At 44.1% G+C, this 12,751-nt stretch overlaps 1 protein-coding gene across 6 annotated transcripts in view; it reads left to right on the top strand.

Annotated features, from left to right (window-relative positions):
• PHACTR4 (phosphatase and actin regulator 4) overlaps positions 1 to 12,751 on the top strand; it is a 142,312-nt gene that overhangs the window by 91,757 nt on the left and 37,804 nt on the right. For 3 of the 6 annotated variants that reach the window (XM_023219455.2, XM_023219454.3, XM_023219457.3), the window contains 5 exons: positions 1,712 to 1,735; positions 2,905 to 3,078; positions 4,973 to 5,053; positions 10,820 to 10,984; positions 11,517 to 11,903. In XM_023219455.2, coding sequence (XP_023075223.2) covers positions 1,712 to 1,735; positions 2,905 to 3,078; positions 4,973 to 5,053; positions 10,820 to 10,984; positions 11,517 to 11,903 — 831 coding nt within the window. Of the gene's footprint in view, positions 1 to 1,711; positions 1,740 to 2,904; positions 3,079 to 4,972; positions 5,054 to 10,819; positions 10,985 to 11,516; positions 11,904 to 12,751 lie in introns of all 6 variants that reach the window. The other 3 variants (XM_023219456.2, XM_023219458.2, XM_023219459.2) reach the window with 2 other exon arrangements.

Below are 12,751 nucleotides of genomic sequence, written 5' to 3'. Positions count from 1 at the left end.
CACCAAATGGATGGTGCTAAACCATTCATGAGAAATCCACCCCCAAGATCCAGTCACCTCCAACCAGGCCCCACTTCCAGTACTGAAGATTACAATTCAACCTGAGATTTGAGCATGGACACATATCTAAACTATATCAGTATGGCTCTGTTGCCCAGGCTGGAGTGCAGTGGCACGATCACAGCTCAATGCAGCCTGGACCTCCTGAGCTCAAGCGATCTTCCCACCTCAGCCTCACAAGTGGCTGGGACCAGACACATGCCACCATGCCCAACTAATTTTTTTTTTTTTTTTTTTTTTTGAGGCGGAGTCTCGCTCTGTCGCCAAGGCTGGAGTGCAGTGGCTGGATCTCAGCTCACTGCAAGCTCCGCCTCCCGGGTTTACGCCATTCTCCTGCCTCAGCCTCCTGAGTAGCTGGGACTACAGGTGCCCGCCACCTCGCCCGGCTAGTTTTTTGTAGTTTTTAGTAGAGACGGGGCTTCACCGTGTTAGCCAGGATGGTCTCAATCTCCTGACCTTGTGATCCGCCTGTCTCAGCCTCCCAAAGTGCTGGGATTACAGGCTTGAGCCACCGCGCCCGGCCTTTTTTTTTTTTTTTTTTTTTTAAGAGACAGGGTTTCTTCATGTTCCCCGGGCTGGTCTGTCTGTACCTAAAAAAGAGAAGCCAGATGTCGTAGCCAGTGTCTGTAATCTGAGACATTCTCATAATTTCAACTATTTACCTGTAATCTCAGCTACTCAGGAGGCTGAGACAGAGCATTACTTGAGTCCTGGAGTTGAAGGCTACAGTGAGCTGTGATTGTGTCACTGCACTCCGTGCTGGGCAACAGAACGAAACCCTGTCTCTGAAATAATTAGAGAGAGAGAGAGAGAATCAGATTCTACTGTATTTCATGTAAAGTGTTAAAGCAATTGAGACCCAGAATGTCCTTGAATAAGACATGCAACTAGGAAGAGTCACTGTCCTCTTATCATTTCCATCTTTTGCCCTTTAGTAATGAGGACACTATTTTGCCTAAGTCTTCTGGGCATAGCAAACTAATGCATCAATAGTCATCATTGCATTTACTGTGGTAATTACGATTGTATAAATCTAACCTTTACTGAAAAACTTCCCTAGACCTCCATCAATCAACTGAAAAAAAGATTGAATTTGCCACTTGTTTCTTTTAAAAATGTAATCCTGTTGGTTGTGTATTTTCTTTTTTGAAAATATCTAGTTTTAAAAGAGAGGCCAGGTGCGGTGATACACACCTTTAATCCCAGTGCTTTGGGAGGCCAGGCAGGGAGGATTTCTTGAGACCAGGCATTTGAGACCCTCTCTCTACAAAAAAAAACTTTCTAATTAGCCAGGCATGATGGTACTTGCCTATAGTCCTGGCTGCTCAGGAGGCTGAGGCAGGAGGATCATTTGAGATCAGGAATTTGAGGCTGCAGTGAGCTATGATTACACCACTGCGCTTCTGCCTGGGCAACAGAGTGAGACCCTGTTTCTAAAATAATAATAATAAATTTTTTAAAAAAGATTTTTTAGTGACTAGTATGATCTTTTTACCCTCCTCCAAAAGTGTGATTTGCTTCAGATGTGAAATTGTTTGCAGTCAACATGTTAGCTTATCATGCTGTTCCTTGATGTATTTCTACAAAATGGAGGTTCCACTTTAATTTCAGGATGGTTTTTCCACATGACTCTTTTTTTCTTCCTCTCTAGACTTCTCCAGAGAACCTTGGAACAGTAGGTGGAGTGCAAAGCTGCATTGTGTACCTTCCTGCTTTTTTTTGTTGCTTTCCTGCTGTTTTTTTTTTTCTTTCTTTAAATTCTTGGCCCTGCCTTGGCTCTCCTTTCTCTGCCGTTAAAACTAACTAAACCCTGCATGTGTGGTCATTATGAGGGGTTCGCGTGGCCTTTTATTTCAATTCTGCACATGTATCATGTCAGTTATGTTTTGTGTCAAATCCTTAATATTATTATTATTATTTTTGTTTTTGAGACAGGCTCTCACTCTATTGCCCAGGCTGGAGTACAGTGGCGTAATCACGGCCCACTGCGGCATTGACCTCCCGGGCTGAAGTCATCCTCCCACCTCAGCCTCCTGAGTAGTTGGGACTACAGGTGCACACCACCATGCCCAGCTAATTTTTGTTTTTGTATTTGTTGTAGAGACAGGGTTTCAACTTATTGCCCTAGTTGGTCTCAAGCTTCTGAGCTTAAGTGATCTGCCTGCTTCAGCCTCCCAAAGTGCTGGGATAACGGAAATGAGCCACTGTGCCTAGCCTATAATAGTCTCTAAAGCACTACTATGGTAGGCAAATTGGAATCTCACCTCTACTTTCTGAAAACATTTCCCTCCAATTTAATGCACCCACTTTCTAATGCTTCTGCACCTTCCAGTACCTGGGGTCCTTTTTGTGAAGGGAGAAAATAATTTGATGAGCAGATATAAGTAAGGTATTAACAATTAATGTGTTATCTCCCCCTGAACTATTTATATCCTGAAAAGGTCAGGGAAAGGGCAATGTTTAATAGAGAAAATGACACACTTACTAATGAGGCAGGAATTCCCTGCCTCAGTAAGGCAAGATCTCATGCATTTGGTAAGACATCCACATTTTGTATACATGCACTTTTAAAAGATTTTGAGCTGGCTCTGATCATTGCACCAGATTTTGTCCTAAAAATGGTATCAGCTTGGTTTGGTTCCTTTTCCTCCTTAGTGATTTATCTGTTAATGGATTTTGATGTTTGGTGTCCATGTGATGTCCAGGAGTCTCTCTGTCTGCATGATTGTTTATCATTGCTCCGATCCTTTCCAACTACCACAGGAAGAGAGGGGAAGGGGCATTTTAGAGATTATGCTGAAATAATACATTTGCTTCCTTCCCTCTCTTCTCTCCATGTAACAGAGGAAGCAGATCAGCCCGCTACAGAGCCAGGCATGGTCATGGACAGTGTGGAAGCAGGAGACACAACACCTCCTACCAAAAGGAAGAGCAAGTTCTCAGGCTTTGGCAAGATCTTCAAGCCCTGGAAATGGAGGAAAAAAAAAAGTAGTGATAAATTTAAAGAGACTTCAGAAGGTGAGATATTAAGGGTTAAATGTGTGTTCTGAGTTAGAGTCTCTATGTTAGAAGTATTTAATTTTTCCTTATCTTACCAAGTTTCTGTAGTCCTCTATTTGAAGAGGTTGTTTAATCTTTTATTCTGGCCGGGCGCGGTGGCTCAAGCCTGTAATCCCAGCACTTTGGGAGGCCGAGACGGGTGGATCACGAGGTCAGGATATCGAGACCATCCTGGCTAACCCGGTGAAACCCCGTCTCTACTAAAAAATACAAAAAATTAGCCGGGCGAGGTGGCGGGCACCTGTAGTCCCAACTCGGGAGGCTGAGGCAGGAGAATGGCGTAAACCCGGGAGGCGGAGCTTGCAGTGAGCTGAGATCCAGCCCCCGCACTCCAGCCTGGGTGACAGAACGAGACTCCGTCTCAAAAAAAAAAAAAACTTTTATTCTTTTTTTTTTTTCTTCTTCTTCTTTTTTTTGGTGAGACAGGATCTCCCTCTGTTGTCCAGGCTGGAATACAGTGGTGCAGTCACAGCTCACTGAATATTCAACCTCCTGGGCTCATGCAATCCTCCTGCCTCAGCCTCCCAAGTAGCTGAAAGTACAAGCATGAGCTACTGTGCCCAGTTAATTTTTAAATATTTTGTAGAGACAGGGTCTCCTTATATTTCCCAAGCTGGTCTTGAACTCCTGGGCTCGAGTGATGCTCCCACCTCAGCCTCCCAAAGTGCTGGGATTACAAGTGTGAGCCACTGTGGCTGGCCCGAGTTTAATCTTTTAGAATTAAACATCAAGGCCGGGCGCGGTGGCTCAAGCCTGTAATCCCACCACTTTGGGAGGCCGAGACGGGCGGATCACGAGGTCAGGAGATCGAGACCATCCTGGCGAACACAGTGAAACCCCGTCTCTACTAAAAAATACAAAAAAAACTAGCCGGGTGAGGTGGCTGGCGCCTGTAGTCCCAGCTACTCGGGAGGCTGAGGCAGGAGAATGGCGTAAACCCGGGAAGCGGAGCTTGCAGTGAGCTGAGATCCGGCCACTGCACTCCAGCCTGGGCGACAGAGCGAGACTCCGTCTCAAAAAAAAAAAAAAAAAAAGAATTAAACATCAAAATGGTCATTTACTAAACCTAATATTGTATACCCTCATTCCCAGGTTTGTATTTTGATGGGATATACGTATCTATTGAGTGGTGAATGGAGTTCCTGAACTGTAGCAAATCTAAGATGCTTCTTTCCATCAGAACTTGGTGAAGAAAATGATTAAATGAATTAATACATACATAAATAAAATGCTTATTTTTTTTCCTACTCTGCCCATCCACACAAAGTTCTTACTTATAAATAACTTACTAATTAAATTTTCTCTTAAGTTACAATTATGTAAGGCTAGTTTTTTGGAAGTGATGCTTTCCTGATAGCACAGGTTATAAAAGAAATTTAAGATTTTTTTTTTTTTTTTTTTTTTGAGACGGAGTCTCGGTCTGTCGCCCGGGCTGGAGTGCAGTGGCCGGATCTCAGCTCACTGCAAGCTCCGCCTCCCGGGTTCACGCCATTCTCCTCCCTCAGCCTCCCGGGGTAGCTGGGACTACAGGTGCCGCCACCTCGCCCGGCTAGTTTTTTGTATTTTTTAGTAGAGACGGGGTTTCACCTTCTTAGCCAGGATAGTCTCGATCTCCTGACCTCGTGATCCGCCCGTCTCGGCCTCCCAAAGTGCTGGGATTACAGGCTTGAGCCACCGCGCCCGGCCACGAAATTTAAGATTTTTAATTTGAAGTTAGTCTGCTAGTTATTTTCTTTCCTGAGAATATAAACTTAAACTACTTTATTCTTTTACCTGTAGAATTAGAATGTTAAGTGTAAGGTTGACTTTCAACTGTCACATTTCTGAGTGCCATTTTCCAATTTAATGTTAGTTTTAGAACGGAAAATATCTATGCGAAAACCGAGAGAAGAGCTGGTTAAAAGAGGGGTTTTGTTGGAAGACCCTGAGCAAGGTGAGTTTACAAATGAATAGCATATGCCTGTCTCTGTGTACTTGGTCTTTGATTGGGTCTGACTAGGTATTTGAATTTTCTTTCTTTCTTTTGTATTGCTATTTTTGGGTTGGAGGATGGCCTTTAAAAAAAAACAAAAAAGTTCACCCTTCCTTCCTTGGGGCAAACATTCCTTTCCTGTTTGTACATCCTCAACTTTGTGCCAGCTGCAATATTGTGTGTCTTTTTTTTTTTTTCCCTTGAGACAGAGTCTCACTCTGTTGCCCAGGCTGGAGTGCAGTGGTGCAATCTCGGCTCACTGCAACTTCTGCCTCCTGGGTTCAAGCAATTCTCGTGCCTCAGCCTCCCAAGTAGCTAGGACTACAGGCACCTGCCACCACCCCCAGCTAACTTCTGTCTTTTTAGTAGAGATGGGGTTTCACCATGTTGGTCAGGCTGGTCTTGAACTCCTAACCTCAAGTGATCCACCCACCTCGGCCTCCCAAAGTTCTGGGATTACAGGCATGAGCCACTGTGCCTGGCTAATTTTTGTATTTTTAGTACAAATGGTGTTTCACCAAGTTGGCCAGGCTGGTCTCGAACTCCTGATCTCAGGTGTTCTGCCCACCTCGGCCTCCCAAAGTGCTGGGATTACAGGCTTGAACCACTGCACCCAGCTCATTTACTTTTTTGAACACATTTGTACCCATGCCCATCACTGCACCAGTCCATACTCATTGTTTGTTTAATAATGTCAAAACAAAAAAACAAAACAAAAATAATAATGTCAAGACTTTCTTCAATGTGTGACTCTATGAAGCAAGTTATTGTAAATGTAAAAGTACAGTACATTGTTTGCATCTCATTTCTCTTCATTTGAGTCATATTGCATGAGGCAAAATCTGAAAGCCAAGTTTTAAAAACATATTGTATACTGCCCAGGCATGGTGGCTCACGCCTATAATCCCAGCACTTTGGGAGGCCAACGCAGGCAGAACACTTAAAGTCAGGAGTTTGAGACCAGCCTGGCAAACATGGTGAAACCCCGCCTCTACTAAAAATACACAAAATTAGGAGAGCATAGTAGCAGGCACCTGTAGTCCCAGCTGCTTGGAAGGCTGAGGCAGGAGAATCACTCGAACTCAGGAGGCAGAGGTTGCAGTGAGCTGAGATGGTGCCACTGCACTCCAACCTGGGCAACAGAGCAAGACTCCTAAAAAAAAAAAAAAAATCGTATGCTTTGAAGAATAGGGGAAAGGAACCAAACAGATGGAGTATTACTGTATACTTTTTGGGCTTTAAACCATGTGAATATATTGCCTGTTCAAAAAATTAAATTATATGTATTGAAGATTTATTATCTCAACTGTATAAAAACTAACCAGAGAAAACAAGCTTGACGGAGCAATTTGAAATATTATTATAATTGATTACCTCTGAAGTTGAAGTGGGAACTTGGGTGGGCTTTTTTTTATTTTTTTTAATTGAGACAGGGTCTCCCTATGTTGCCCAGGCCAGTCTCAAACTCCTGGGCAGCACAAGCAGTCCTCCTGCCTCAGCCTCCCAAAGTGCTGAGATTACAGGCGTAAGGTGCTGTGCCCAGGCACTATGGGATAGTTTCTTTCCTTTTTTTTTTTGTATGTGATTAGTTATGAGCATGTATAACTTTTGTTTTACATGACTCTATTTGTTTTTTACATTAGGACACAAAATCTCAGTATTTAGGTAGTTACATACTATTATAATGATTCCATTGTAGCACCTCTGTGGCCCTTGCTTTGCTTTCTTTTTTGAGACAGTCTCACTCTGTCTCCCAGGCTGGAGTACAGTAGCATGATCTTGGCTCACTGCAACCTCCATCTCCTGGGTTCAGGCAATTTTCCAGCCTCAGCCTCCCAAGGAGCTGGGATTACAGGCACCCGCCACCACACCTGGCTAATTTTTGTATTTTTAGTAGAGGCGGGGTTTCACCATGTTGGCCAGGCTGATCTTGAACTCCTGACCTCAAGTGATCCACCCACCTCAGCCTCCCCAAGTGCTGGGATTACAGGCGTGAGCCACCACACCTGGCCTGGCCCTTGCTTTTTTGATACAGCCATTCCACTTTCCATGGCCTTTCTTTTAACCTTTCTTGGTCACTTATCATAAACCACATACATTACTTATTTCTTGTTTTTCATCTTCAGTCTCTCTTGCCCTACACTCATGGCAACCTCTGCCTCCTGGGTTCAAGCAATTCTCCTTCCTCAGCCTCCCAAGTAGCTGGAATTGTAGGCATGCATCACCACGCCCAGCTAATTTTTGTATTTTTAGTTGAGACGGGGTTTCACCATGTTGGCCAGGCTGGTCTCAAACTCCTGAGCTCAAGTGATCCACCTGCCTCGGCTTCCCAAAGTTCTGGCATTACAGGCATGAGCCACTACGCCTGACGATCTTTTGCCCTACACTTTCTATTAGCTCCTAATCCAAGTTATTTTTAGCCTACACGTTCAAGGCCCAATTAATAAACAAGTTGCAGCCATTGGACAAGATGCCACTCTGCTAACCAGATAACTGACCTAAGCTTTATTCTGTATCTAAAAACAGGGATGGGCCTCATGCTGGCTTATAGATTTGCATTTTAGACCAAAAATAGTGTTTGAACCTTGAAGTCCTCTTCATACTTAAAGGGGGCCTTTGGCTGGCCAGGCATGGTGGCTCATGCTGTAATCCCAGCACTTTCGGAGGCCAATGTGGGAGGATCCCTTGAACTCAGTAGTTCAAGACCAGCCTGAGCCACATAGTGAGACCTCATCTCTATAAAAAATTTTTAAAATTAACCAGGTATGGTATTGCAGGCCTGTGGTTCTAGCTACCTGAGCCCAAAAGATGGAGGAAGGCTTGAGCCCAGGAGATGAAAGGCTGCAGTAAGTATGTATTGTACCACTGCACTCCAGCCTGGGCGACAGAGTAAGACCCTGTTTTTGTTGTTTTTTGTTTTTTGTTTTTTTTTTAAAGGTGACTTTTGGCTTGATTGTAGTGCTAACTTGACTATACTATAAAATACTTAATAGATTTTAATTGATTTTCTGGGTTTAGGGAGAACATTCAGTGATATTAAAGCCCCATAGTACTACTCTACTTCATTAACATTTCAGAACCCTCTGTATTTAATATAAGAAATGATACTGTGAAGTAGACATCCCTGATTAAGTAACTTGAGATAACTGATCAGTTTTACATGTATTTTACTAGTGTGTACTGAGTAGAAACTAATTAACACCGTCTTAAACTTTGATTATGTTGTTTTCACAAAGAGCAGTCTTTGTTGGCTTTGAAATCATTGCTTTGAATATTCTAGAAAATCTTGTTTTTGTTAAACATGGGCAGTAACTTACTATTTTTGTATAGTTGTTATCATCTTACCACCACCCTGTTTTAAAAGTAAGAAGTAATTGTCAGATTATTTTGGCTTTAGAAGTACCTTTTCACTTGCCTTAGAATCTTCATTACTTTGAGCCCACACTCCACCTCTTACTTCATGAAGAATGATGCTGGATTTCATTCTGTCACCCAGGCTAGAGACCAGGGGTCTGATCATAGCTTACTGCACCCTTGACCTCCTGGGTTCAGACAGTCCTCCCACCTTAGCCTCCTAGTTAGCTGGGACTAGGTGCGTGCCACCACACCCAGGTAGTTTTTTTACTTTTTCATAGAGACAGGGTCTCACTATGTTTCGCAGGCTGATCTCAAACTCTTGGGCTCAAGCAATCCTCCCGCCTCAGCCTCCCAAATTGTTGGGATTATAGGCATGAGCACCACTGTGCCCGGCCCATAACCATTTCTTTTTTTTCCTTTTTTTTTTTTTTTTTTTGAGACAGAGTCTATTGCCTCAGCCTCCTGAGTAGCTGGGATTACAGGTGGCTGCCACCACACCCGACTAATTTTTGTATTTTTAGTAGAGACAGGGTTTCACTGTATTGGCGAGGCTGGTCTCAAAGTCCTGACCTCAGGTGATCCACCCGCCTCGGCCTCCCAAAGTGTTGGGATTACAGGTGTGAGCCACTGCACCCGGCCCCCCATAACCATTTCTTATGTGACTCTATTCTCCTGCCAGACCAAACTAGTTGCCAGTGCCCCAAACATGTTAAATAACTTCACACCTTTATACATGCTATCCTTCTTCCAAACAGACTGTCTTTATTCAGTATGGTAGGCTCCTACTCCTTCAAGATCCAGTTAAAAGCAAGGCATGGTGGTGTGTGCCATAGTCCCATTTAATAGGGAGTCTAAGAGAGGAGGATTGCTTGAGCCCAGGAGTTCAAGACCCATCCTGGTAACATAGCAAGACCATTTCAACTCCAGCTCAGATACTTTCTGTGATGCCTTCCTAACTCTGTTCTTACTCCAGGAGAATGATTTCTTCTTCATTCCTACCACAGTACTTCACTAATTAGAGCTCTTGACATTTAACATTGTAGTTACTTATATATAATAAGTTTGCCCTATTCATCTTTTTTTTTCTTTTTTTCCTTTGAGATGGAAGTTTTGCTCTGTTGCCCAGGCTGGAGTGCAATGATGCAATCTTGGCTTACTGCAACCTCTGCCTCCTGGGTTCAATTGATTCTCCTGCCTCAGCCTCCTGAGTAGCTGGGATTACAGGCGCCTGCCACCATACCTGGCTAATTTTTGTATTTTTAGTAGAGACAAGGTTTCATCATGTTAGCCAGGCTGGTCTCGAACTCTTGACCTCAGGTGATCCACCTGCCTCAGCGTCCCAAAGTGCTGAAATTACAGGTGAGACACTGCGCCTGGCTTTTATTGGTCTTATTCATATAACAACGTACTTGGCACATAATAGCCTATCAAACATGTATTGGAAAAAGAAATTACTTATTTCTGTTTAAGCATCCAGATAATCTAGATCTCAATAATAAACTAAAACAGGAAGACGGGGGAAAGAAGATAAGAAAGGTTAGAAATCACCAACCCTGGGCTGGGCGCGGTGGCTCACACCTGTAATCCCAGCACTTTGAGAGGCCGAGGCAGGCGGATCACAAGGTCAGGAGATTGAGACCATCCTGGCTAACACGGTGAAACCCCGTCTCCACTAAAAAATACAAAAAATTAGCCAGGTGTGGTAGCAGGCGCCTGTAGTCCCAGCTACTCGAGGCTGAGGCAGGAGAATGGCATGAACCCGGGAGGCAGAGCTTGCAGTGAGCCAAGATTGTGCCACTGCACTCCAGCCTAGGCGGCAGAGCAAGACTCCGTCTCAAAAAAAAAAAAAATTACCAACTCTGGTCCAGGCGCTATGGCCCACGCCTATAATCCCAGCACTTTTGGAGGCTGAGGTGGGTGGATCACTTGAGCCCAGGAGTTCGATACCAGCCTAGGCAACATAGTGAGACCCTATCTCCATCAAAAATTAAAAAAATTAGCTGGGTGTGGAGGCACACACCTGTGGTCCCAGCCATTTGGGAGGCTGAAGCAGGAGGATCACTTCAGCCTGGGAGGCAGAAGCTGCAGTGAGCCAAAATCATGCCACTGCACTCCAGCCTGGTCTGTGAGCCCCTGTCTCAAATTACCAACTCTGGCCAGGTGCAGTGGTTCATGCCATTCATCCTAGCATTTTAGGAGGCCAAGGCGGGCAGATTGCTTGAGCCCAGGAGTTCAAGACCAGCCTGGGCAACATAGTGAGACCCTGTCTCAATTTTAAAAAGAGAGAAAAAGAAGAAAAGAAATTACTGACTCTTCTCTCTATCTCTTCATGCCAACTTCATCACTTTGTACTCTTATTTCACCTTGCAGGTGGTGAGGATCCAGGAAAGCCAAGCCATGCCATGTTAAAGAATGGTCATACCACCCCTGTAGGGAACGCTACATCATCTAGTCCAGTCCAAGTAGAGGAAGAGCCAGTAAGATTAGCAAGTCTTAGGAAAGCTATTCCAGAAGAGGACCTAAAGAAACGACTAGGTAAGAAACTCTGAATTTTTTAGTTTAAGAGCCATGGGCCAGTTACTCTCCTTTACATAAGGGGTTTGCAAGAGAACAGGGAAAAGTAAAATCTAGAGAGAATTACATTCTCCTTTAGCAATACCTTAATTAGCAACTTTAAGGGGAATTTCCTCCCCTGCTCCACTTTTATTCACAAAATACCAAATTTGTGATCCTCAAGAAGGGAAGAGGATGTTAAGTATCAGACACCTGTAGGATTTTTTCCAGCTACACATTCCACTTCTTTCACCCAAGGAATTTTGTTGTGGCTCTCCTCCAGTAGCCTAGCCCTAGTGTGAAGAATCACTACCACAATGAGCATCTCTTACTGTGCCTTTCTTACTGACATTTCCTAAGTATGGGGAGGTTGGGAGGCATCGAGAACGGTAACCTATAAGCTAATCTATAAATTAATTGGTGAAATTGGCCATAAATTCATAGATGTGTTAGCTTTTTCAGTCTCTCTTGTTACTCTCTCTTCCCTTTTTATATCATACATGTTATTACACAGGCTCAACTGGAAGCCAGCCTAATTCTGAAGCAGAGTCTGTTCCTGAGAATGTACCCAAACCACCTTTACTTCCTCCCAAAAGACCCTTGTCCTCTTCTCATGAAGCAAATGAAGGGCAAGCAAAGGATGCCACTTCCTCTAGCGGCATGGCAAGGTTCATCATCTCCACCTCCATCACCACAGCACCCGCTGCCACCACTGCTGCCACAAGCCTCGCAAAGACTGTTAATCTCTCTGTCACTCCTTCCCCAGCACCCAGGATTCTGCCTGCTGCTCCTGCCAGCACTAACACTACTGCTACCCTAAGCCTCACTCATATGGTCCCTGCCAAGCAGCCCCCTATCCCTCCCCCTAAACCAACTCACAGAAATAGCAACCCTGTCATTGGTAAGTAAGTCTTTAGGCTTCTGGTGTTTTGGGTTTGGTTTGATGTTGGATGGTTATTTTATTGGATAACTGGTATAATATTGATGGTCTCTGAGAATTTTCCATATCTTGTCCCTTTGAATGACCTCAATATGGAGAAAAGTCTTAGGTTAAGAAAAAATAGGCTGGGCACAGTGGCTCACGCCTGTAATTCCAGCACTTTGGGAGGCCGAGGTGGATGGATCACAACAAGGACAGGAGATCAAGACCACCCTGGCTAACATGGTAAAACCCCATCTCTACTAAAAATACAAAAAATTAGCCGGGCGTGGTGGCACGTGCCTGTAGTCACAGCTACTTGGGAGGCTGAGGCAAGAGAATTGCTTGAACGCAGGAGGCGGAGGTTGTAGCGAGCCGAGATTGTGCACTCCAGCCTGGGCGACAGAGAGAGACTCCTTCTCAAAAAAACAAAAACAAACAAAAAAAGTCGTGAAACTGAGGCAGATGGCCATAAATGTAAACATCACTAAGATTAGATTTAAGTTTGGGGGCTTTTAATCTACTTTTTAATCTAATATTTAATCTGTTTTTCTAAAACAATGATTCCAAAACACTATATTTGTGTGTGTGTGTGTGTGTGTGTGTGTGTGTGTGTGTGTGTGTGTGTGTGTCTATAGTTGAACTGGATATGTGAAGACCATAACAGATTCCACCTGCATGGAGTTATCTGTGGCAGTTGTTGAAAAACTTAGAATAATGCCTCAGCTCACAAGGGGCAAGGCAAACTTTTCAAATGAGAATTTGTTTAATCTAGGCCGGGCGCGGTGGCTCAAGCCTGTAATCCCAGCACTTTGGGAGGCCGAGACGGG

This window comes from Piliocolobus tephrosceles, chromosome 1 (genome assembly GCF_002776525.5).
Source record: "Piliocolobus tephrosceles isolate RC106 chromosome 1, ASM277652v3, whole genome shotgun sequence".
Taxonomy (NCBI): Eukaryota; Metazoa; Chordata; class Mammalia; order Primates; family Cercopithecidae; genus Piliocolobus; species Piliocolobus tephrosceles.
Note: the sequence above shows the minus strand (reverse complement) of the source record. Positions and strands in the feature narration are given on the sequence as shown.